Here is a 26,639-nt window from a genome sequence, read left to right as displayed (position 1 = left end):
GTACAATATTATATGTTTCTATTAATATTTGACAGCACTGGGGTTTGAAGTCAATACTTTTACACTTTGTTAGGCAAATACTCTACTGCTGATCTACTCTCGTAATCCTTATGTTGATTCATTGTTTTTTGAGATAGTGTTCTCTTCCTGCCTGGGTGAAAGCTGTGTCTTTGAACCTCCTATTTTCCCCCCTCCTGTTTTAGCTAGATGGCTGATGTGAACTACCACCGTGGGCTTCTTCCACTGTGTTGAAGTCTCATGGACTTTCCTGCTTGGGCTGGCAGGGTGGAACTACAGTCCAGCAAATCTCAGCTTCGTAGGTAGTGAGGATGGCAGGCATGTGCCATCGTGTGCAGCTAACACATTGGATGATTGGGGCTCACACCTGTTATCCTAGCTCAGGGACAGTGCTCAGGCCCTGGGGTAAAGCCCAGAAACACCACAGGAAAAGAGGGGAGGGGTGCATGAACCTTTCTGAACTACAGTCTTTGCCAGTCTAAGCCTCCCAGGTAACCAGGATTATAAACATGAACCACCAGGTCTCACTTTGTGCCTAGGCCAGCTGGACATGTATCCAGGACAATCAATGGGTGCTTTGTCACCTCATTGAGCCATTGTTGAGATAGGGTCTCATGAACTTTGTGTTCAGGCTGGTCTCAAATTGTGATTCTCCTCATCTCTATGTCCTTTGTAGCTTACAATTCTAGATGTAAGCTACCTGCTGTTTGATTTCTAATATATTGCTGGGATAACCCTTTGGCTGGGTAGCTTCCTTTTAATATTTGCTAATGCTTTGTAAGTGCTCATAAGGAGTATCTGTAGTTGTTTGTTTTATCTAATTTTACTAGCAGTATTTGAGACATCATTTATTAGGGCCTTTAAATACAAAGCTTATTTTTAAGTGTGAAGTTTAAGGATATACATGAAGTTTGCTGATGTAGTTTTAGAACATTTTCGTCATCCTTTGAAGTTCCCTCGTAGCCCACTTGCACATCAGCTCAAATGTCAACACCAGCCATGAACCACCCTCCTCTGCCTTTTACTACTCTGCTTCCTGGTGCTATAGACTTTTTTCTGGACCTGTAAGTGAAATTAAGAGGTCTTTAAAATGTGTCAGGATTCCTTTACTTAGTGCATCTTTGAGGCTTGTCCATCATCATATTTTGTCATAATCAGTATTTTGCTTCTTTTATGGGTGCATATAACATTCTATATGGTAGCTGTGCCACATTTTGTTTTGCCTCAATGGGGATTAGGGTTGCTTTCCCTGTTCTACTTCTGTGCAATTTTTCCTGCAAGCGATTGTATAGATAAATGTTTTGAGTAGACTCGTACTCCTACCAGACTCATGTGAGTCATCTGCCCCTTTTCTCCAGTTCCTTCAGGACAACCTTACCTCTTCCTGAAGTTTGAGTGTTACCTTAGTGATCTTTGAATTGAATCACATACATGCCTGCAAGCTAACAGTACCAGCCCGTGGGGTTCCCTAACTCCTCCCCCCACCTGATTCCTTAGCAGTCCTAGCACACAATTCTAGGTTTTCACACACACTCCTGAGTATGCAGGAAATAAGAATCCTACATAATACATACAGATCCTACTTTATAAGACAAAAACCACATTAATGCTAGCAGAAACATTTATTTGCTTTGTACATGTTACTAATCTCTTATTTCAGGTGAGAGAATATAAGATGAATAGAGTATAAAAGATCACTTCCTAGGGAACCAGGGAAAATGAGAGCTTGTCAGGCATCTGAGGGGCTCCCTCTGAACGATATATCTACAGCCAGGCAAATCAAAATCTTACTGATCATCTTGGCTAGGGAATGAGGAGCCTGAGGCATGAGAGGCAATGTTCTTTTTGCAGAAAGAAAATACTATTAGGCTGTTCAGAGCTACTTAGTCCCAGTCAAGAGAGGTTATTGTTTAGAGGCTGAAAATTATTCACCTCATGCAAATAGCTCTGTGCTATAGACCACCTCCTATGCAAAGTCTAGATAGCACTTACTGAACTAGGGACCCGTTTTCATTTGTAAACAGCTTTCTTCTTCAGTCAGGCTACAGCCTCCATGCTTCACACCCCTCGAGGAGATGTTTATATTCTGTGGATGTTTGTGAAACAGAGGATCTTCTTGTACATGTGGCAAACTGAATGGTGTTCTACATTTGTGAGCAGCTAATGTTTTTTAACTCTCTCTCCAGGGATGTATGTCAGTTAAATATGATCATGTTCAAAGACCAGCACATCCAATGTTCAGTATGGTCTCATTTTTCCATTTAGATGCTACTTATAATTCTTCAGTTGTGATTAAGAGAGTAGACTCAAAACCAGTACCAGTGTTTTAACCATTTCCATACTTAATCATTTCCAAGCTATATGAGTCTAGCTTGCCTAGACTGTTTCCTACGGGAGTAGTGCCGTGTGTGAGTGTGTGTGTGTGTGTGTGTGTGTGTGTGTGTGTGTGTGTACTTTATAGTGGCATTTTATTAGGTTTCTAAGATTAAATGAGTAATACACTTTGAAACATGGCGCCTGGCACATAGAAAGGTCTGGGTAAAGCATCAACTGAATTTAAAAACAGAAAGATGTAGCCAATTCCCCAAGAACTCCTTGATTACAGATAAGCTGTTTGATAGCTGATTGCTAAGTGGTTTCTTTGCTAAGGTCTTCCACTAAAACTTTAAGAAAGGGAGTAGCTATGGCTGATTAGTGGCTAGAATTCTGAGCCTGTTTTCCTCTTCTATCAAGTGTAGTCAGTACTTCTCACTGTTCTCATTTCCTCATTGGTGAGGGTTCACTGGTGTGTTCTGCATGGGAGGGAAGGGTAGGGCTGCAGGCCCTCACTGACACCCCTCTTCCTGTCTGCTTTGCACAGGACAAGGATGCTTGTTACATTTCCTTTTTTTGTTGTTGTTTTTAGTCGGTTGTGGGGATTGAACTCTGGGCTCTGGACATTGTCCTTGAGCTTTCAGCTCAAGGCTAGCATTCTACCACCTAAGCCTAAGTGCCACTTTCATTGTTATAGTTTCCCATCATACTCTCAGTGTGTGAGGAGAGCATTGAGCAAATACTTGGTGCATTCATGGTGAAAAGGCAAATTGGCTTTAAAGTCACAGGATCTTGTTTTCTGTAGTGGTCTCTTGGGAAAGGTATTTATGGGAAAGATGACTGATGGCGTATCTAACTCACAGACATGGTCAGAACACATCACGCGTAGAATCTATGAGATTGATTGTAAGGAATGGTTGGTTCAGTTCTTGCCCTGGCTTTTATCTTCTGCATTGTGCAACATTGCTATATTTATTGTTCATTCCCTTTTCTAAGAAAAGGGAATTTAAAATAAGCTAAGAATTTTGATTAGAATATCTCTGTAAAGGGTCATGTTTCCGTAAGAATATTTTTGACACAACAGTGGGTAACTCGTCATGCTTGAACCATGTCCCTAATGTCCGAGGAAGACCTTGGGTTTTTACCTGGGGCAGGCTGCATAGGTGAGACCGCAGGCACATGCCCAACTTACTGGTTGAGGTATGGGTGCAAGAACTTTTTCCCCAGGCTGACCCTGAAGCACAATCCCCCTTGATCTCTGCTGGGATTAGAGTTTCAGTCATTGTTCTGGGATGGTTGTATTTGAAGTCATCTGGGAAGTGGTACCTTGGTGCCAAAGGCACACGTTGTGGCATGGATAAAGTAGTCTGAGTCTTTGGCACTGTGGTTCAGCTCATTTGGAATCTGTCATATAAAAATGTACACAATGCATAATGTCATCAAAATGCCTTTATCATCACTTAACCTTACTGAATAGAGCCACTACATTCAGTAGAGCATGGATGAAAAAAAACCAGAAAAACTGCAACTGTAGAAGTTCTACAAAATCATGTTGGGAGCCACATAATGAAAAAGCAGGTATTTTATTATGATGTTTCCATATTTGGCATTGCTGTAAATGGCTAACTAACATTTACTCCCAGTTCAGTACAAATGTGTGGTTTGGTAATACCAGGACAGCAAATTTAAAAGAAAAATAAAAGTTAAACATTTCCACACAAGATTTTACAGTCTGACATTTCACTGCGTAGATAAAAAGACATTTTTTTAAACTACAGATTATTCAGCATGAATAAAAAACTACAACTTTTTAAACAGGAGTCACTGGTTTTAATTTTTACACATTTAAAAATTACTGTGATAAAAAATAATGAAAAAGCTTTTTAATAATGCCATACACAGTATAATATAGATTTGTCCCCATTATATAGCATTTGTTTAATATACAAAATAGAATATTGACACACTTGAATCTATGTAGTTAAGCAAGTTATTTAAGGAGGGCATTTTTATACAGTCTCTTATCAGAAAATAAAATCCTTTCAGACATTTTTCTAGAGAAGCTAACTCTTTCCTGAAAACCTGGTAACTTATCCTTGGTAGGCCAGGTGGATTGAAAATAAAATTTTCATCCAAAGTGATGTAAAAGTGCTTTCTGTACACTTTTTAATTTTTCCCTTCCACTACTGAAACCAGGCACATAAGAACACATTCAACTATAGCTACGGTTGGGGTGACCCACTGAGATAAAAATATCACCAAAGGCCACTAGCTCAAAGTTAGTAATATTGTTCATTCCACGGTGAAATAGGTATTGAAAGCAATCTGCGATGGTAGGACTGAAGTTATCTTCAGGCTGTTTGCCCCTCCCATCTCTGCAGATTCTGAAGTGAGGCTGGCTGTCCTTCCCCAGAGCTGGCCTCAGAGATGCTCACACTCATTTTTGGGTGGCTTAAAGAAGGCAGGTGTTCCTTAAGTTCGATTTCCCAGTTTTACACAGACCATCATGGCCTAAGCTCCTTGGGACTGCTTGTACAATATCCCACAGCAATGTCTAAAAACACTGAATCACTTCTTTTTTAAAAACCACAATTAAAAATACTTTTCAAGGTCTTTGCATATCAACCAGTTCTCACTGAACTTGCCCTAAACCTAAGTTGTTTGGGATGGTAAGAAACCACACATATAGAAAAGGAAGCTGCTTTTAAGCATATCTTATTTTTTGCACATAAGTTCAAAATTATACTCAGACACAATTTAGGTAGCTTTCTTCTTTCCCACAAGTTCTAAAAAGGGAATGGCTGCTTTTTCTTTAGTAGAAAGCCTCTGATAGCTTTATGAATGTCAGTTGACAACAGAGTGCACATATCTGTTTACTGAGCTCCAGTTTCTGAGAGCCAAGGTTTCTGGGTCTGGAATAGGATTGATGTGTGATGTACCTTCTGGTGTTAACCACAGAGCACTCTGTGAGTGAACAATATTCACTTTTGAGAAGCTCTTTTGGAAACTTAACACTGTCATTGATAATATTCAAGTGGTATTTCTTAGGCACCATAAATTTCACATCCAGCTGGGTTTACAACCATCTTAAAGTACTTTGAGATCAATTTAAACCATTACTGAAGGAACATTCTTTTTAAAGAGCATTCAAGAAAGCAAATGATTACCTTTTTATTAAATAATTTCTGGAAAATACTGAAAAGAACAACATTCAACAAGCATTCAAAGAAAACAAACACATCCTCATTTTCCTTGGAAATGAACTCTGTAGGATGGAAAGGAATTAGTGTATTCTTGGCATCCTATGGGATTCTGCACTATATACATATTGCTGGAACCTCTATGCTTATTATTGCCAAACTCCTAATGCCTCTGCTTCTGTTAGCCTGCTGGAGAGGCTATATTATGAAAGTAGCCTCGTGTTAAATGGTGCTTCTACTGACAGGAGCACCGCTGTTCTGTCCTGACTGTACACTTTTCACACCTAAGGAGGGTGAAATACACCTGTGCTGACACACTCTGTTGGAATGAGAAGGGCGGTCAGAATGGGAGGCAGAGCGCTGCTTCCTCTGAGATGCATTTGGTCAGAGACTCAGCAATCTTCATCGCACACAGGGCGGTCTCCCTCTCCTTCTAGGGCAAACCTGTTTAGTTTCTGACAGCACTAATGCCTATGCGAAGGCTTCGCACACACTATAAATCATAAGAAATCCATCAACATTTCTTTGACCCCTATAAAAAATATATAACATGTCGCGATAAAACAATCTCATCTAAAAATCATTCTTATTTTACACTATACAAGCTATTTTACAGTCATTTTAATAAATTGCATGTAAAGCTGCAGTAGCCCTTCCCTTCCCAGGTTAGTGAATACCAATATGATATATATCTGAAACTATAACTAAATATAAAAATATATTAGAAGTTTCATATCTTTAATGTTAGATTTTCAGTTTTCTATTACACAAATAATTTGGCCACTCAGAGTAGAAATCAAATTTCTTGTGGCTTAGTAAATAGGTTAAGTCTGAGATTACAGAAAGTTGGTAAGGTGTACACAGAAAGGGCTACTACAGCTTCTGTTTTGTTTAAAATCATAATTTTCAACAGTGAAGAAATTCACAAGAATTGTTAACTTTTATGGCACACACACACACACACACAGGATGTGTAGTTCTACAACATGGATGTCTGACATTCAGTTCTAAATCACAAAAATCAGTAGCTGAACTTTCCTGTGCCACCAGGAAAGAGGCCAGTCGATGACAGATGTGAATGTGAAAATGGGTATCTAGCCATCTTTACCATATTAGAAATTGAGCGTGGGGGTGAAGTTTAGGGGGAGGAATTCCTTGGTCTAATGAAAAAATCTCTCTGCTGTGTTACAGCTGCTTTATCTGGAATTACCACTTTTAAGAAATTATACAAATTATAAAAGGTCAAGAAAGAATTAGTTTACCAGCGTTCTTGCCATCTAACCACCGCAGAGATTGGGCATTAGGTGCTTCTTGACAATTGTTTTAAAATTAGACTTTGCAGCCATCCTCCATGGTTTGCCCAGCAGGGCACTGGACTGGGTGCTCTATGCCAGTCAGGGCTGTGAATCTGCACAATTCTATAGAATTCTCCATGGAAGCAGACATATACAAAAGAGCTTTGTTTTTTTTCTTTTTGACAAGAATACTGACTGGAGATCTGAGTCAATTTTTGTGGTCTTCTGATAGCTATAAGTGCCATCAGGTTAGAAGCACCAACCCATTTTCACACAGAAAATTAATATTTAGAGTTTATTTAGGAAAGCTATGAACTAGCTGCCCACCTTAAACAGCTGTACAATAACTCCAGTACAAAAATTATGTAAGAAAAAAATGAGCAAGCGTAGTTTACTGAATATAAAGGAAATGGTTTAAACCAGACAGTAATCGCTATAAAAGGCACAGCTTCCCTTTTCTGCTATACACTTGTAAACTTTTTTTTAGGTTTCCATGCATGAATCAGAAATGCTATCCTAACTATACATGGGAAAATACACCAACAAAAAAAATCTAGAAAGTTTATCCAGCCAACTGAAAAGTATGAGCAGAAAGTTCCTCACACAGACTTTGGGCACTGGTGCCTTCTTGGACAATGGAAATAAGCCCACCGTCCTGCTTCTCCTTTTGGGGACATACCAACTAACAGATCTCACTCTCTACTTTGCCATCATAAGCAATGACTCAACTGCTTCTGTTGCCAAGTCTTGGCCCTCTTATAAATCACGTGTAGTGCGTATTTTAAAGAAAACAAAAGAAAAAAAACAGCAAAACCTCTACAAGACAAGTTGGTAAGTTTGTACAGTAAAAGCTATAAAGTCAACTTTCTTTAAGGCAACCATTCTGAGTAAGGCAGTCACTTTTGATGAAACAGAAGTTTTTTGATATTTCCATTTGAATATTTTGGTATCTGATTGGTGATGATTTCAGCTAACATCTCTGGGAATTCAATACTCATGGTCTTATCCAAAAATGTCTGGAAGCAATAGTTAAGGAGATTTTCAACCACCTACAAGAGAAGGTAACGTACCGATTAGGATTTAAAAGTGATCAACATGGGGCCGGGAGTTTGGCCTAGTGATAGAGTGCTTGCCTAGCCCCGGGTTTGATTTGTCGGTACCACATATTACAGAAAAAGCTGGAAGTGGTGCTGGGGCTCAAGTGGTAGAGCTGTAGCCTTGAGAAAGCCCAAGGAAAGTGCTCAGGCCTTGAGTTCAAGCCCTAGGACTGCCCCCCCCCAAAATCTCTCATATTTGTGGGTCTCATTAACAAAATTCATGTGCCCTACAACACACTAGTACAGGGATCCCTCAGTTAAATAAGCTCTTAAATATTAAAAAAATTTAAATTTCTTAAATTGTGTATACAGTAGAAATCAGGCATGATACTCAATGCTTGGTATTTTCAGACAGGAGCCCTAGGCCAGCCCAGGGGTTACCTTGCTAAAAAGGAAAAAAAAAATACTGTACTAACTTGGTGATTTTTTTTTTGTCATTTAGGCATGTGAATTAATACAAAATTAGAATTTATGAACTGCACTCAAATCACCCAAATCTACCAATGTATATATTCTATATTATATGTCTTACACACTTCATGTTACATTGGCTATATGCTTGGCACTTACGTCATGCATGGAGTCCAAAAGTTTTGTCAGCTGATAAAACCGCTGCCAGTTCTGACTGGAGTTTCCTTCCCTTTTGACAATGGCTTTTCCTAGCTCTTTGATGTAGGTCATCCTGATTTCATCAAATAGTTCTTGACTCTTCAAACCTTCCTTTGGAACTAAAAGGTTAAGACAGAGCAACTTAAAGAATTTCCTTTTTATAGAGCATCATACCCACTAAATACAGCATTTTGTAGCATATATTACACATCCTAAGTCTTGTATTTTAAAAGCACTTTGAAAACTATCATCAAAAGAGGACATAGGATAGAGAACGGAAGGTATTCTCTTGGGTTCGAACTCACAAAATAGAGACGGTGTTAACACCTTCCTCTAGTTCATAAAGCTGTTTTGAAGGCCAAGGTGAATGATAGTGATTATTCAGTTTGTCATTCTGCACTTGACAATATTTGATTTTGAGATGGAAGGCTTGAACAATAGTGTTCATTCCACTATTTATCACTTAGGAATATCTGTGATAATCATTAATTAGAGAAATTTAAAAATAATATATATTAGCATTCTAAGTTGATGTTACAATCTAAAAGGAAATGATTTTACTGTAGTCTATAGAAAAACTTTTGTGAGGGAGTTAATATGTTTCTTTACATATAAGTAAAAATAGGTCACTGTAGGTTAGGCTTTCTGGTTCTATTTAAAATCTTTGCTACTCAGGAGGTAGAGATAGGGTGGATTTTGGCTTGAAGCTAGCTCAATAAAAAGTGAGATCCTTATCTCAACCAGTGGCAGGGTGTGATGGCATTCACCTGTGACCCTAGCCTGGTTCTAGTCCCACAGGGAGGAAGTGGGCTCCGGAGGGGCTGGAGATGGGGCAAAAGTGACAGGTCCCAAATGCAGTCTCCAGTTCTGCCGAAACAAAACCAAAACTAAAACCCACTCCTGCTATTTAAAGTATAAAGTTGGTACACATGTTTGCTATATTATTCTTAGAAAAGTAGTACAACAGTGAACAGAGGTCTAATTACCATCCTTTAGTCTTGCAGAGAGGACACTTGTGGAATGCCACATCTCAGTGTCTTCTGGGAAATGCTGGCTCTTTGTTAAGAGTGGTTAGGAGGCAGGAGGATCTGGGCAAAGGGTTTAGCTTATAAGACAAACTAAATGTTGACTACAAATGTTCCGTATTTGTCTTTCTAGAGAAACTATACTATACCTCTTCCAGACACCAATGCCTATCCAAGCCACAGGGATACACTTGCACAACAGCCATGACAGACACTAAATGTCTACAGTCACAATTTTTACCAGCCTGCCTTCTACAGAACAAGCTTGTGTAGTAGGCTGTGTTCCTTTTGCTTCCACCTTTTTGTTTTGCATTTATATATTCTTGTAAGTAATGCAGTTGGATCATTTAAAAATGTCAGTTTTTCAGTTCAGTGTGGAGCATTTATTCAAATTATTGATGTAGCACAAATTGATTTGTACTGTATTGATTTGTACTATATTACCTTATGTGTCTTGGTGCTTCCACCCGTCCTCCTCCCCTCTCAGGATTGAACTCAAGCTTGCCAGACAAGGGTTCCACCCCTCGAGCCTTGTCCAGGCCCTTTCTTATTCAGTTTAGGAGTTCATGCTAACTCTGCCTTAATGCCCCCAGCCTCCTGTCACTTCCCAATTATCTGGGATTATAGGTGCAAACCACAAAGGTTAACTCATTTCATCTTTGTATTTGTTGCTATGCCTATCTCCTCGCACCCACAGGGGTTTGGCAATTTCAACATTCGTTCTTATCAAACTGCCCCTCTGGCTTAGGTGAACGTTTTCTTTTTTCCTTGTTTGTGTAAGTAAATATAACTATGAATTTATCATTTTAAGTAGGAATAATGAATAAAGATGAGAGCACTTTCTTTTTAAAAATAGCTATTGATAGGTTTAGATCATTTACAGTGATTACTGCAGTTGGATTAAGTTCTTTGATTGTCACTGTACTTTTTTTGCTCTCAGCATTGCAAAAGCATTTGATTGTGTTACTTACAATTTGCATATGATTCACTTTTATCAGATCTGTCCCATTTATGCTATTCTTTTCTTTTTTTGGTCAGTCGAGAGACTTGAACTGTGGGCCTGGGGCACTGTCCCCAAGCTCTCCAGCTTCTCACCCTACCCCTGGAGCCACAGCGCCACTCCAATTCTATTCTTGTATTTGTTCTAGATAGGAGTATTTAGCAACCAATGCAGGCCCTGGACTTTGGATCATCCTGCCTCAGCCTCTGGCCTGCAGGATAATAGCAATGACCATGCCATGTACTCCATCTCCTGCACTTGGATTTTTTTTTTTTTGCCTGTCCCGGAGCTTAAACTCAGGGCCTGAGCACTGTCCTTGTGGTTTCTCAAGACAAGAGCTCTACCACTTGAACCACAACACCACTTGTTTTGTTCTGTGTGTGATACCGAGGAATAGAGCCTTGGTCTTCGTGCATGCCAGGCAAGCACTAAGCCAAACTGCTGGCCCTACACTTAGGTAATTTGGATACATGGTTGCAGGATACAGGGTTTTTTTTTTTCTTTCAACACTTTAACTTCACTGTCCTCTTGCTTGCATGGCTAAGTCTGAAAGTGGCTTTTTTTTCTATTTTAATAAAATACATCAAAAATACAGATTTTTTTGGCTATTTCTCTTATTAGGAATTTTTCTATTTTATTGTCAGGTAATAGGTATATTACTTCTCAAACTTCACGTTTTTGTTCCCCCTCTCCCAATCATCTTGTTTTCCACCTTCTCTATTTCAGATGTAAAATCTTTTTTATAAGTTTCTCATATTTTAAATGTCATGTTCTACAGTCAAGTATTCAAGAAAAAAATCTCTATATGCAATCATTGACTCATACATTTAAGAACATAATTAAAATTAAGCTGAATCTTTGTATGTCATAGATATATAATGATCTACATAGGTTGGGAGGTTTCTATTGATACATATCAGTTAATTTTTAATTCTTTGATAAATGCCAAAAAAATTTTGGGTTGGTTTTTATGCATGCTTTTTCTCTTCAGATAGTGATTAGGTTTTTTTCTTGAATCTTATCAAGACTCTGTTTTTTGGTTGTTTCTGAGAGCTGGATGTGTCAAATCTTATTCTTTTCTGTGGGGGAATTCTGGTTAATGTGGCTGGGTTTAACATTTGTTGTATCTGTAGTTGCAAGAGTCTCTGATTTCTGTGCTATTACTTTGTTCTTCTACCCTCTGTTATGTTTGAGTTTTCCTAATAACTTCTGAAGTAGTTTGTGTCTGGCAAGTCTGATTAGGTATAATCCTTATACGTATATCTTTTTTTTTTTAACTTTTGAAAAATTGGGCCTGAATCACTGTGCTGTGACCATTAGAAATGTTTCCTAGAAATACTTTTCCTCTCTGTCCTTGAGATAGAAGCAGTAGAAGGGGCTGGGATTCTCTATTTGCCTTTCCCACCAGGTCAGCTAAGACTATGGTGAAGTAGTGTCCCTTACAGAGCAGATCTTTGTTAGAGAAAACACTTGACCTATATACCCGTGTATTTCCAAATACTTCCTTTTTTCCTCCTGCTTTTTAGAAAAATGAGGGGCTTTTTGTCTCCTTTACCAAAGGAACCTAGTAGTTTCTGAAGATTAAACCCAAGAAAGTATGGGGGACTCACATGAAGACTGGATTCCTGTGAGTTCTCAACTCTAAAGCTAGTTCTCATCAGCATCAATCCATTGATGGAAGCTTTTTTTTATTACTTGGTAATGAATATTAAGCTTCCTTTTAAAAACATAATTTGATGCCCTAAGGTTCATCTTTTTCATGATTATCAAATCACAAAATTACATAATTATCAAATCCATTTCTTCTTAATGCTGTCTCCATAAGTTTGTCCATTACTGTCGTTGTTGCTCCCATATTGGGGCAGGGTGACTCCTTCTGCTATTAGAGACACTCCAGTGAGCACTCCCTGCTGCTCCACACCCTTTCCATTTGGTGCTGTCATCATTCTAGAGGCTGTAGTGGCTGCTTTGCATTTCATTTTAATTTTCCATTTGCCTGCTGGGAAGCCTCTTTTCATATTCTGGCCACTGTTACATCTTCCTTAATGAGGTGCCTACTAAAGTCTGTGGTCCATCTAAAAGATCAGGTTTCTTGACTGTTGAGTTAAAAAAGTTCTTTGTATATTTTGGAGAAGTGCTTCATCAGACATGCTTATAAGGTTTACTAAAAATGTGACACAAACTAATATATACAAGATGCTGCATCTGCTAGCTGAAAGTTATCTTGAAATTCTACACAAGGCCATTAGCCTTGTGTAAACTTTCAAGAATGTTTTACAAACGTTTAGTGCTGTTTTCTAGGATACATGTTAATGGTTACGTAACTGCGGTAGAGAAATTAAATCATTGTCTTGCTTTCTCTGTGTCTCATACAGTGATATTACCAAAGAATGAAATGACAGGAGGAGAAAGCAGTTTGCACAACTGCTACTAGAGTATCCTGTGAGTAAGGTGTCTTACTCATTTTGATATTAATGTCTTTAAAAATTCACATTTACAAAAGTTAAATGGTAAGCAAAACATAGTAGCAGACTGGATATAATTGATAGTTATGTGCATATATATAAAACATATACAAAAACTTGTATTTGAACCTTTGTTTTTAAGACTTTGATTTTCACGTTGTTGCCTTATTCAGAACTGAGTCTTAGTAGTGAATAGGTATTCTACCAACCTGAAGAGAGAAGGAGTAAGGTTTTCATACAGAGATATTCTTCATAAGACACCTGAAGTCTTTGTAACTCAGAGGAAACAAAGAGCATATGTTTACATTGGTCATACATGCAGGGAAGAGCCATTCTCTGCCTGTAAGAGACAAATAATGAGTGTTTGTGTTAGAAAGGGAGCTAGTTGCCTAAATAGCACACTTCTTTTGATTTAACGCTAATTACTAATAGGACCAGAATTTTGGAGACTTTCTCAAACTTGTTTGGGTTTGGAGAATCTAAAACTACCGTACAAGCCTGCATACTCTGTAGTGTTTGAGTTATTGCTGTTGTGCATTACCAGTTGCTCATTTAAACAAGGTTTTACATTTGACACAATACAGTTTTAGATATCATATACTTAAAAAATTCACAAGCCCTGCTGTCACGAACCTTTCATGGGGATAGTTGTCTATGACAGTGTAGTCAACAGAGGCCTGAACTTGACTGCAGGCTTGTTTTTTAGCCCAAAACAGCTTCTGATAAAGATGTGGCTGAAATATTGTTCTCCCAACAAGGCATGTTCATCAGTCAGCATGACTTTTTAGACTTGTTGCCACTCTGACACCTTTCAGGTTGTAGGGAATATAGTGCCCACTTGTGAACACAAATGACCACCGAGATGGGTTTACTCTCATACATGTGCAATGGCACTGTTACTCTAGTTTGCTTAAGATTTCACTAATTTTAGCAGGGAGAGTGATGGTGTGGGTGGGAATGATTGGAATGTATTGTACCCATGTGGAAGTGTGATAGGGAGATCTCCCTATGCATATGAGCTAATTAAAGTTTCATAATTTGGGGAGGGGGGTAACAGCATCTGTAACTAGTAAGGGAAAAACCGTATCTTTTGCCAGGCATATACAACCCTCCAATTTTATTTACTGTTTTTGGTGGTATTGGGGGAGTAGTGCACCTGCTAGGGAAGTACTCTATCACTTGAGTCAGGACTGTATCTATTTTTTTTTTGGTCAGTCCTGTGGCTTGAACTCAGGGCTTTGTCACTGTCCTTGGACACTTTTTGCTCAAAAGGCTAGCACTCTGCCATTTGAGCCATAGCACTAGTTCCTCTGTGTATGTTGTACTGAGGAATCGAACGCAGGGCTTTGTGCATGCTAGGCGAGCTCTCTACCACTAGGCTACACGCCTGGCCAGGACTGTATCTTTTGGTTTATTTTCAGCCATAGTTTGGGGCCTGGTGTCCACAGCACTCAAGGATCCTCTTTGAGTAGCTGGGACTACATGCATATACCACTATTTCCAGATTTTTTTTTTTTTGAGATAGGATCTTACTCCCTTTTATTTTTTTTGCCTGGACTAGCCTTGACCCATGATCTCCCCGTCTCTCTCTTGAATGGCTGGGATTACAAGAGTACACCACAATTTCCTGTTCCAACTCTGCATTTGGTTCTCTTATTGAACCTTGTGTCCCCCTCCTCTGATAAAGGAAGTAAGCTATGGGCACAAAGGGTAACTGGGAATAGACAGTAAGAGCATGAGGGCTGTACAGCAGATGAGTAGTCTCATGGTGACCTGGGAGGGTGTGCTGAAGAATAGAGTAGGAACAAAGTGTATGAAGGACAGTGGGAGAGTCAGGCAGGCCAGGTACTGAAACATGGGAAGTCATGCGGAGTGGGCCCTAGGTGGGCAATCAGTTAGCACTGGAGACAGATGAGAAGCTATCAGAACAATGACAATTTACAATACAAGGAAGGCTTCACTGGAGGTAGGGACCTAGAGCACAGACAGTGGAGGTGATCGGGAAATAATTAATAGCACAGGCCTTGATGATCTAAGCCAACAGCTGGTTTATCAAATTTTTTGTTTCAAGTAGTCCCCAGTTTGAGTATTAATTCATTCCTGTGTCTTAAGTCACACCACGGGGAGCCTTGCCACGCAACGAGACCCCCCTCCCTCCCCTGTAATTCTCAATCCTTAACTCCCAGATGTGGACTCATTAAGGACAATTAAAGATGAGGACAAGACTTTTCTTACCTTTCTAGTTTTTAGGATTGTACAATTAAAATTTTGTTGCAGTTCCGTGCTATAGTTGAGCCATACCCTTAACCCTTTTGCTTCAGTTTTCTGGATAAAGGCTTTTGTTCTCCTCTACCTCAAGCATCAGACCTCAATCTTGCCACACCTCTATCTAGGCGTAGCTGACTTAAAGACTCTTTTGGCCCAGGACAGGCCCCAGTCTCTACCTCCTGAGTAACTGGGATTACAGGCACAAGCCAGCATACCCAGTTAAAAAACAGTCCCAGGACAGTAATATTGAGAGTCAGCCATTTCATGAAGTCTGTAAAGTTCCCAGATAGCTGATAGGACTGATTAAATCCTGCATTCTTACAATAGCAATGTAGTTCATTAGGAAAGCAGTAAAGGACTACTTACTCATCAATTATCAGGTCAGGAGCAAAGCACAGCAAGTTTCCACTGGTCTGTTTGTAGGACCTCCAGCCCAGGGCAAATGCCATGAGGAACATCCAGGAGTACTGTAGGAGGGTCATTTGGTCATCCAGGTGTAAGTTCCTGAAGCCTGATAAAGAGAAATAAGGTACATGGTAAAGCATGAGTAGCCTAACTGAAGATAATCTCTCTGGGAACTGCCCAAGAGCGAGAAGTGAACACAGCTTTCTTTTTTCATCTGACACATTAAGACCCCAACCTACATTAGTTTTAGTAACTATACAGTTTTTGTTCCCTTGTTTACATAAGTAAACAAAGTAAATAATATGAAAAAGGGTCAGGAGTGTGACCTTGTAGAGTGCTTGCCTAGCATGCATAAAGCCCTGGGTCGAATTCCTTGGTACCACATCCACAGAAAAAAGCCAGAAGTGGTGCTGTGGTTCAAGTGATAGAGTACTATCCTGGAGAAAAGTCAAGGACAGTGCCCAGGGTCTGAGTTCAAGTCCCGAGACTAGGAAGAAAAAGTTTTGTTTAACTCAGCTAATTTAAATACATTTTTTTCTGATATCCCTTCTTTCCCCCATGATGGTGGGTCCTGCATCTGTCTATGTGACCTTAAGCTTGTACTGCCCCTTCTCTCCTGCTTTCCCAGGTTATTATACCAAGTTACAATGGGGAAACTCGTTACCTTCAAAATTAGGTAAAAATAAAAAGGTGTCACATTTCATTTAGTAAACATCCCAAATTGATTTGCTTTAGTACATTTTGACAGGCAATACACTTGAGGTGTAACCATTATTATTTGTGTGTGCCAATCCTGGGGCCTGAACTCAGGGCCTGAGCACTGCCCTTGGGCTTTCTCAAGGATAGAGCTCTACTACTTGAACCACAGCTCCACTTCTGGCTTTTTTCTATGTATGTGGTACCAAGGAATCGAACCATGGTCTTCATGCACTATGGGGAAGCACTCTACCACTAGGCCAAACTCCCAGCTCAAGGGTTAACCATTTTTAAGTTAAAGGAAAACAAATGGAATCTTAGGCATACATTTCCTCTGCTGGCTATCAATGAGAATAAAGGTAGTCTCCTCCCCACCTGCCCACACTCACATGACTGCTTCTCAAGAGAAAAGTTAAAAGTAAGGAAGACAAACAAGATATGACAGGAGATCAAAGTGTATACAGAGCCCGGAATGTTTCATGTAAGAAAATTAAGACTGATTCTGTAGCTGTATCAATACTGGCATCTTACCTGGTATAGCCTTTGCCCATTTCACTGCTGCAATGACTTGGCGCCCACCTAACATGTTGAGCGTGGTCATGATCCTCCAAGCTGAGTCGGGAATAGAGGTGTCATACCCCGAGTATAACACTTCAGGTTCAATGACCTCCAAGAGTGACACCAAGGTGGGGGTGAGTTGTGGTAAGGTGGCAGGGACTATGGTTTTATTGGGGTTTTCAGACGTGTCCTGTGGGATGCCTGCAGTGGCTTGCTGAATTCCTTTTATTTTCTTCTTTGTTTTTCGAGCTATGAGTATTGAAAAAGTATACATGAATGAATATAGTAGGAAGTTAGGTATTTGGTCATCCAAATATAAGCTGAATAGCATTAAGCTTATTTGCAAAAGTTTTTAATAGTTCTGAAACTGTTCCCCCCAAAGGGAACATTTAGCAACTGCAAGAGTGACAAAAGCTTAATTCCCAAATACACTTCACTACAACTAAATCAGTAACTTTATACAAGTTAAAGGTCTACCTTAAGTCTTATATCACAAATAACACAAATCCCTTCTGTAATAATACTGTTAAAACTACCTGAACAAATCACTTCTTTTTTTATCATATATTTTTATTGTAATTAATAGAAGGGTTACATTATATTTAGCAGATAGAAGGTACATTGATACGCTTTCTCATGTCTTGGTTCCCATTTCCCTCCCCTTACCCCTTGTTTCTCCCCTACTCTATCCTATTTCAAATAACCAAATAAGCATATATACAATATATCAGATAATAAGGTGAAATACTGTAACAATATGAAATAACCAAGGGACAGCAAAAGAGATGAGAGATAACATAGTACATTAAGGACAACAATCACTCATTATATCGCTCTTGTTTCTATATCCTGGAGGTCCTTTCATTTAACATCATACTATATGGCCTATGTATCTAGGTTTTGTTCTACTGTAAATCTTTGCTAGGAGAGCCCAAGGTTTTTACTTGAACAACACTTCTGTAAACTAGTTTCCTTTGCGTTCTGAAAATTACACTTCAGTTGTAAATTGTAATCAAATTAAAAACCTGGCACATCAGAAATTACAGTTCTGAGGTGGGCGCAGTGACTCTTGCCTGTAATCTTAGCTACTCAGGAGGCTGAGATCTGAGGATCAAAGTTCAAAGCCAGCCTGGGCACAAAAGGACCTGAGTTTCTTATCTCCAATTAACCCTTAGAAAATGGGGAGTGGGACTTGGCTCAAGGGTAGGGCTGTGGCCATGAGCTGAAGAGCTCAAGGACAGCACCCAGACACGAGTTCAAGCCTGATGACCTATCCCCTCCAAAAAAAGTCAGGCTCTGTTTACCAGTATAGGAAGGTGACATAGATTACATACTAGTTTGAAAAGGCTAAAGTGGGGTTTACACTCAAGATCTCATGTTTGCTAGCTAGAGACTCATTTTCGCTTCATTTACTTTTGCTAGCCTCCTGTTACCCTTCTAACATAGTTTTGTTTATAAGTGTAAGTAAACAATGCAAGCTAATTTGTTGAACTGAGATCTACCTAACTTTTGCCCAGGCTAGCTTTGAACCATACATACAATACTATACTTGGGATTATTGTAATGAGCCACTAAACTAATCCTCTACATTATTCTCTTGAAGAGAGTACTGAGAGCCCTAAAGGGATACAAACTATTTTGCAAACAAAGTATAAAAAAAACGTTTCAGGATGACAAAATACTTCATTTGTTGAAGACAGTGGAAGGAGCTGTATCATAGTACTGGGTGTTGGGGAGGCATTGAAGATGTTCTGTGGGCAGAATTTAATAAATTCTTTAATAAAAAAAGAATTCTTAACATTGATTTTTTTTTTACATATTTCAAATGTCATGTTTAACCAACAAGTATTCAAGAAGGGAATCTCTGTATACAATCACTGGCACTTAGGTTTTAGAACACAGTTAAAATTAGGCTGAGGGTTTGTATGTCATAGTTACATATTAATCTATGTAATATAACATTATGTCCATAGAGTGCATAGCCCATCATAGAGATAATAAACCTAACTTCATAAACAAAAATCTAAGACCTAACTTCATAAACAAAAATCTAAGACCATGTCCATAACATTGGGTACCCAAATATTAAGTCATCGCTCTTATACTGGTTGGATCTAATATCCACATATTAAGTCAAGATCAAAAGAACAACAGGCACATGGTATCCTTATCTCACTACTTAAGAATTCTTATACTATGATGGAAGGAGAAATAAGGTCATGTGACTCAGCTGTTCTTAGTTGTCTATGTTGTCTTGAAGGCTATGCATGGCTTACTATGAAGGAGCACAAATCTGAAATGAGCATGCTGGATTTAAATCCTGGTTTAGCTTTTGTAACTGGGTATTGGTACAAGTTACTCCCTGGCTTAGTTTTCCATGTGTAACATAAGTATATTAGTCTCCATCTCATAGGGAGGGGTTGTTGTGACCATTAAAATATGCAAAATTCTTATTAGAGCAATTCCTTCAACACATTCTGTATCATATTTTATCTATCTATCATTATATCCATTTGTAGGAAAAGTAATATGTTGTTGGAAAACTTTAAAAGTTGAACTAGTAGAACTCCATAGAGGAATGAGAAAGCATTAAAAAGGCAGAGCTCCTACACATGGGAAACCTTTCACAGAAACACAGATCCCAAATGCACATACTGAAATAGTACTCTAAAAACTTATGGAACCATGGACTTCTCATGGTCTCAGGTAAATGTTTCCATGCACTGTCAGAACAAAGAAGAAAGGTTAGGGGTTTCAAAATCACTCTTTTTTTGGAGGGGGGATCATGGGGCTTGAACTTGGCCTGGGCGCTGTCTCTGAGCTCTTCAGCTCAAGGTTACCACCTTACCCTTGAGCCAAGCCCCACTTCCCATTTTCTAGAAGTTAATTGGAGATAAGAGTCTCAGGTCTTTTTGTGCCTGGGCTGCCTTTGAACCTTGATCCTCAGATTCTCAGCCTCCTGAGTAGCTAGGATTATAGGCATGAGCCACCACACCTGGCCTCAAAATCATTTTCTATATAACTCATTTTGTAATTATAGTTTATCATTCTCATTTGAACCACAGGTAGTCTTGTGCTGGGGATAGAGCTAGGGCTTTGGACATGTTACACAAGTACTCTACTACATTTCTAGCTAATACTTTTGGATAAAGTTCAAAAAGTACTAATGAACTAATTGTATTACATCCATAAATTAGTAATATATTTTCAAAGTATCTTAGTTAAACATCAGTAAGTATATGGTCTCTATAGACTTGCTAGACATTTGTGATAACAAGTGTTAAGTAACTCTAGCTTCCTTTTAATGTCCATTTAACTGTTTATACAAAAATAAAGCTATGCTTAGGAATGATTATAATATATCTTAAAACAGGGACACACAGGGAAGAGACCTCTGGAGGGAGGGATGGGGGAGAGAGAGTGAGAAGAGGAACAGAGAGAGATAGAGACATACACAGGGGATAAGCTGAAGGTAGAGAAATGAAAACAAAAGAAATAACTTCACACAGTACATTAAAAACAAGATCCTCTTGTTTCCATGACTTGGAGTTCATTTTGAGTTGTATCATCTTATGTGATCATATGTACAGAGCTATTGAGATATTCTTTAGGACTATTATTGACATATACTAATTACTACAAATGAAACCATGGAGCCTATCATTCCTTCACTACAAATACTAATTGACACAAGTAATTAGATCACGGTATTGACAGAACCTACCCTTTTAACTTCAGTAAAATTCTAAACCCTTTTAGATCAGAGCTAGTTACACAGCTTGTTATATATGAACAGGGCTTTGGAACTCCAACTTTGTTCTTTACTTAAAAGACAAAACAAAGTCCTACAATGCCTCAACTTTTCTTTTTTTCTTTAAAAGGCATCTTTTTTCAAAGGAAAAGGTATTTTACTTCTTCTTGGTGGTACTGGGGTTGGAAGTCAGGGCCAGGCATTTGCTCAGCAGGTACTCTACCAGTTCACTTTCAAAAGAGGATCTTGCATTTTTCTGCAGCTCTTCTGAACTACAACCTTCCTTTATATGCTGCTTAGTACATAGCTGGAAAGATACCACCTCCAGCTTTCTCTTAAGATGGAGTCTTTCAAACATTTTGCTGGACTTGAAATCTAATTTCCATTTCCCCAATGTCTAGGATTATAGCTATGAGCTACTGAGTCCAGGTGAAAAGCTTTTTAAAAGGGAAAGAAAAAATGGATATGGAAATATATCTGAAACAGGAATACTTCCAACCCTGGGGAGGAAAAAGCCCAAGGACTGAACTTTCTCAAGACTACAGCTCTACCACTTGAACCTCAGTACCACGTCTAGCTTTTTTTCCCCCTATGTAATGTATGTGGTACTGAGGAATCAAACCCAGGTCGTTGTGCATGCTAGGCAAGCACTCTACCACTAGGCCAAACTCCCGTTTCCCCCCCCCAAAAAAAAAATCTTAAAAGGGAAATAAAATGGTCAGCTGGGTTCTAAGGCATCTTATATAAGACGAGGTATTTTGGAGGTGAGTTCTTGGACTGTAGTTGAAGGCCAGCCCAAGAAAAAAGGTTGAGGCTCCCAACATCTTTGTTCAGGGAAACTACATGCAGTGGCATGTACCTCTGATCTAGGCACAATGGCTGGGCAAGAAGTGAAACCCTATCCTAAAAACAGCCCGCAAAAACAATGAACAGTATGGCTCAGTGGTAGGATACCAGCCTAGTTAGCATTAGGCCTTGAGTACAAATTCCAGTACTGGAGGAAAAGAAGTAAAACATGATACAGATATAATTCCCTTCAGATAGTAACTTACCTTCCAAGTTCATTCCAGCTTGAAGACATTTTCGATAGCGGCATGCAGGGCAGTTTTTTCTTCTAATTTTATCAATGATACAATCGTTTCTTCCAGCACAAAGATAATTGTGCTGTCCTATATAAAATAAAAGGCAGGGTTAAAATGCCATGGCTCTTCTAAGACCAGTGTTACTGCCCAGTAATTTTATTGTGTGGGGCAAGTAGCAGCCAAGCCCCAAAGTTATTATTTTGCCTACAATGACATTAATTACGAAGTTCAGAAGGTAAAAAAAAGTCTCTAATTCTGTTCCACAATTTGAAAACGGATTAATAAAGTACACAAGTAGTAGGTATACTTCTCCATAATAAACTGATCATCTCCATATAAAGTCCTTTTATCATGAAACAGAATTCTATCCAACAAATCTATTTCATGACTGAGACTAGTCACTCATCACCAAAGGCAAGTTTTTTTTTGATACATGGTTTTTACATAATTAGGAAAGAAAAAAATACTATGGGAGTTCTAAAGGGACCGAAACATGTCACCATGTGCAAATAAAATCTTGCTTATTTGAACTTCACTAGCATATGCTCAGTCACAATATACTATATACATATATACAATATACTATATACATATATATTTAGTATATATAGCATCCATATACACATATATTAATATATACTAATGTATATTATATATTAATATATACTATACATATTACATATATACTAATATGTATTAGTATATATATTCTGTAGATAGAGTAGATATATAGGGTATATCTATAGAATATATAGAATATACTATATATCTACTCTATCTATAGAATATACTAAAAAGGCCTTTGCTGAAAAATTTTGCCCAAATCAGAACTAATGTTCTGTTATCCAGTGGATAACAAAATAGTAACATTTTAAAATTACTATTCAAAGGTAAATTCAAACATCCCTATATTGTAAAAGCATGTGAAACAATGAGCCCCAGAAAGAACTATCAGATCTGCAGTCCATCTAGCCATTTGCAGGTAGCAGTGATCATTGAAGACTAAATATAACCACACTGTTAGGTACATTGCAGAAAAGGGAAAACAGGCACGTCTCTTAGCTTCTCGTGCAATGTCAGCATATTGACACTGAACTCCTTTCAAGCAATAGCAGGGACTCAAATATTAAGAGTAGTTGCAGGAGTTTCCTTATTTCCTTGATAACAAACTTGCATCCTTGTGGTCAAGGTAGGGGCAATGTAATTTTGAACAAAAGACTCCTCTACCTCTCAAGGACATACAAACAAAAAGGCCAAATTAACATTGATTGTATAAGGATTGTTAGTTTCTTTACCTAAACGTCTGATTATATTAATTTTTAATAAGAGGTTTAATATAATCTATTCAGGCCATACCGATTTCAAACTTTTTGGAAATAACTAGGTACCTATTTTTTTTCCCAAGAGGATTCACTTGTTGAGACAAAATGCTATTTATTGCCAATCAGCAGTAATCCGCAATAAGAGTTAGGTTTATAGTAAATCAACACACATAGTAAAATCACTCTTTCCTGACATCCAGTAGGGTTTATAACTTAATTCTAAATTCCAGGCTCTGTACTTCAGTAATATCCCATAGGGAACTCATCAGGATTGCCCAGGTTTGATAAGGGGTTAAATTAGTGAATTCCCACTGCCACTCATGTTGGTGGCTTTGAAATCAACTTGAATATGATGATTGAAAGCACTGAACTTCATATTATGAACATTATGTTAATGCTCACTGTGCCCAAATTATTTTATATGATAGCTCTGTCTTACAGTACTGATTTCACCCAAATTCTCTATCCATTTTATCACCCAATCTCTCCCATCAGTTTAAATACATTTCCATTTCATTCTAGTTGTGCTTTTTTGTGTTTCTGGCTGGGCTTTGCATACAATGAACATTTCAAAATTCACTACAAGAAATAGGAAGCATAAAACTCTTCAAAACACACACTACCTTCCACTGCTCTTTTGAAGAAGACTTTGCAGCTTCCACATGTCAAGACCCCATAATGACACCCTGAAGCTTCATCAGAGCACACCAGGCAGAGTTTGGGAGGTGGTCCCGTTGCTGTTGAGGAGCTAGAAGGAGGTGAGCTTACATCTGGTCTCATGCCAGGGCTAAAGGGAAAAAACAGGAATGTCAGAAAACATCTTAGTTTCTCATGCAATGTCAGCATGTTCACACTGAACTCTGTTTTCCAGCACTAGCAGGAACTCAAATATTCTGTCTGAATGTTATAAAATTAAGCTTCCCCCAAAAGAATGGTAAGGTAGTAGTTCATTTAGCAATCAAACTTTTAATTCTATATGATTTTTATACTGTTTACAGTGTGCATTTCATAAATGGATAACTCAAGGAATTATCACTATGATAGGATAGTTCCACTACCCACAAAGGTACCTTTTTTCCCTTTAATTTCTTAGGGAATCAGCCTATCAATCAAATCATACTACAATTTTATCTATGTTCTCTATTAGAGCACTAAAGTACTTTGTTTTGCTTACCACCTTAGTCCTGTATCTTATTGTCATCCTAGTCCCTCATCACTTATAAAAGATTCATGCAAAAAATCACATTTGTGAAAAATGAATAGGCTTTCAAATGTGAATAATATCGTTTTTTTCTCAGTGAAAACACTTCATAGAAAAAGGTGAAAATGTAAACCTGCAGCTCTTACCAGGTCTCATTTTTGTTTTGCAAATTTATTACTACAATGAGAGTATAGGTCTACTGGTTCTCTTGGGAAGATCAAAAGAAATACAATGGCTGAACTCTTAACCTAAAAATACCTCATCTTAATATTTTGCTTATTTATTTTTATTGCTTTATAGAAATATATTTATAAAGAACAAATTAGCTATTCTATTTTTTTTGTATTAACTCTACTTTTCAATATTGTTTCTGCCTAAACAACTTTATCTTATACACTTAACTTTAGAACCAAAATTGTATTGTGGAGGTACAAAGAATTTCGAGACTTCCAGCTTCTAATATGATAGTATGTTCTCAAGCAATCTTGAACATATGTAGACTAGCAACCTTCCTTTAAATCCTCCCCTCAAAGATAGGTCCTTGCACCTTGCTAACTCTGTTCATCTAGAAGGGTTTGGATAAATAGGACAGCATTTCCTGCTTCCCAATACTAGGAATATGCCCCAGGGTTTCACTTGTTCTCTGAACACCATTGAGAAGAATTTCTGCATGTTTTCATATCACAATGGATCCCTTCCTAGATTTGGGAGCAGACTGGCTGAATATTGGAGCCCTGTAAAAGAATAACCTGAAAGGACCTTGATTAATGGAAACTTGTGACTAATTGCCAGGAGCTACTTTGCACCAGCTTTATAGGGAAGTAGGAAGGTCCTGGTGTGACTGCAGAGAGCAGCAAGGTGGAAGCAATCACGTTGTTAGCGTCTCTGTTCTAAAGATGCTCCTATTCCTGCTCGGCCAGTTCCTTTCACTTGACATCTATATTAGGAACTGGTCGCTTGCACAGATTATAGAAAGTGAGTACATTGTTTAAAGCTTTATAGTATTTCTTCTGGATGTTTCTTGGATTTTGCTTACATACATGCATGCGTGTATAAAAATGAATTTTTTATGATGTTCCTGAGGTTTAAACTTGGGGCCTAGGCTCTGAGCTTCTTTTGCTTAAGGCTAGTGCTCTACTACTGGAGCCACAGCTCCACCTCTTTTTTGTGTGTGTGTGATTAATTCCAGATAAGAGCCTGAAAGACTTGCCCAGGCTGGCTTCAAACTATAATCCTCAGATCTCACCCTCCTGAGTAGCCACAGATCTCACCCTCCTGAGTAGCCAGGATTAAAGGCATGAGCCAACCAGCACCACCAATTTATAGTCTATACTTCCATGATGACAATCTCATTTATTCCCCACAACCCTGTTCAAAGGACATCACCACCTCTAGATAAGTCAGACAGGCAGAAGCAGGTGGCTGGCTGGGAGCCTAACCGTGGTTAAACTGACATGTTTCAGATCTGAGCTATATCACTCAACAGAGTCTATGACCTAGGGTAAGTGTCTATTCGACTGAGCCTGTGGATCCTCATTGGTCTTGGGGAAGATAGAGTCTGTGGGTTATGACAATAAAATACAGAAAAAAAATCTAGCACATAATTTCCACCTTTGAGCAGGCACTCGATATACATTCTTTTTTTTTTTTTTTGGATGGGGCATGGGTCTGGGCATTGTCCCTGAGCTCTTCAGCTCAAGGCTACTACCCTACCCTTGAACCAAGCTCCACTTCCTATTTTCTAGAGGTTAACTGGAGATAAGTCTCAAGTCCTTTTGTGCCCTGGCTGGCTTTGAACTTTGATCCTCAGATGTCAGCCTCCTGAGTGGGATTATAGGTGTGAGACCCCACCCCTGGCAATATACATTAATTCTTTGTTCAGGAAAACATTTTATAAATAAGCACCACGTAACTGGAAGGTAAATATCAAGCCTAAAAGCAAGGATATCATTCCCCGGATTATCTTATACAAATTAGAATATATGCAAAATGTGTTCAGCCCACTCAATTGTAAGGTACAGATGGCAAGTGGGAAGGTTAAAACTCAATGAATACAAAGAATAGTAGCTGGGACTCCGGCTGTTGGCATTCCTTCAGGGCTATATCAGATAAGAACTGAGTGAGTGGAAAGCTGCCAGGTGGACCACAGACATCAATGGAAAAAATAATCAACTTCTGTCACACAAAGATGACTGTGATATTCCATACTGAACACCATGAATACAAAATGGTATTAAATTGTAAATGTTATTTGCTATGATATTGTTAGGGAAACACTGGGGTACAACAAAATGGTTAGAACTCAAGATGTATCTAACCATTGCCATCTTCTAG

General features: G+C 38.6%; 1 protein-coding gene across 2 annotated transcripts in view; it reads right to left on the bottom strand.

Annotated features, from left to right (window-relative positions):
* Positions 1–3,895: 3,895 nt before the first annotated feature.
* Nr3c1 (nuclear receptor subfamily 3 group C member 1) overlaps positions 3,896–26,639 on the bottom strand; it is a 98,660-nt gene continuing 75,916 nt past the window's right edge. Inside the window, exons 3-9 of one of the 2 annotated variants that reach the window (XM_090331299.1) lie at positions 23,725–23,891; positions 21,753–21,869; positions 16,923–17,198; positions 15,657–15,801; positions 13,232–13,362; positions 8,494–8,651; positions 3,896–7,875 (exon numbers count right to left, since the gene is read on the bottom strand). In XM_090331299.1, the coding sequence (XP_090187425.1) occupies positions 7,723–7,875; positions 8,494–8,651; positions 13,232–13,362; positions 15,657–15,801; positions 16,923–17,198; positions 21,753–21,869; positions 23,725–23,891 (1,147 nt within the window). In that variant the 3' untranslated portion in view covers positions 3,896–7,722. The remainder of the gene's footprint in view (positions 7,876–8,493; positions 8,652–13,231; positions 13,363–15,656; positions 15,802–16,922; positions 17,199–21,752; positions 21,870–23,724; positions 23,892–26,639) is intronic. The other variant, XM_090331300.1, reaches the window with a different exon arrangement.

The sequence above is a fragment of the Megascapheus bottae genome, chromosome 4 (genome assembly GCF_031878675.1).
Source record: "Megascapheus bottae isolate mThoBot1 chromosome 4, mThoBot2.hap1, whole genome shotgun sequence".
NCBI lineage: Eukaryota > Metazoa > Chordata > Mammalia > Rodentia > Geomyidae > Megascapheus > Megascapheus bottae.
Note: the sequence above shows the minus strand (reverse complement) of the source record. Positions and strands in the feature narration are given on the sequence as shown.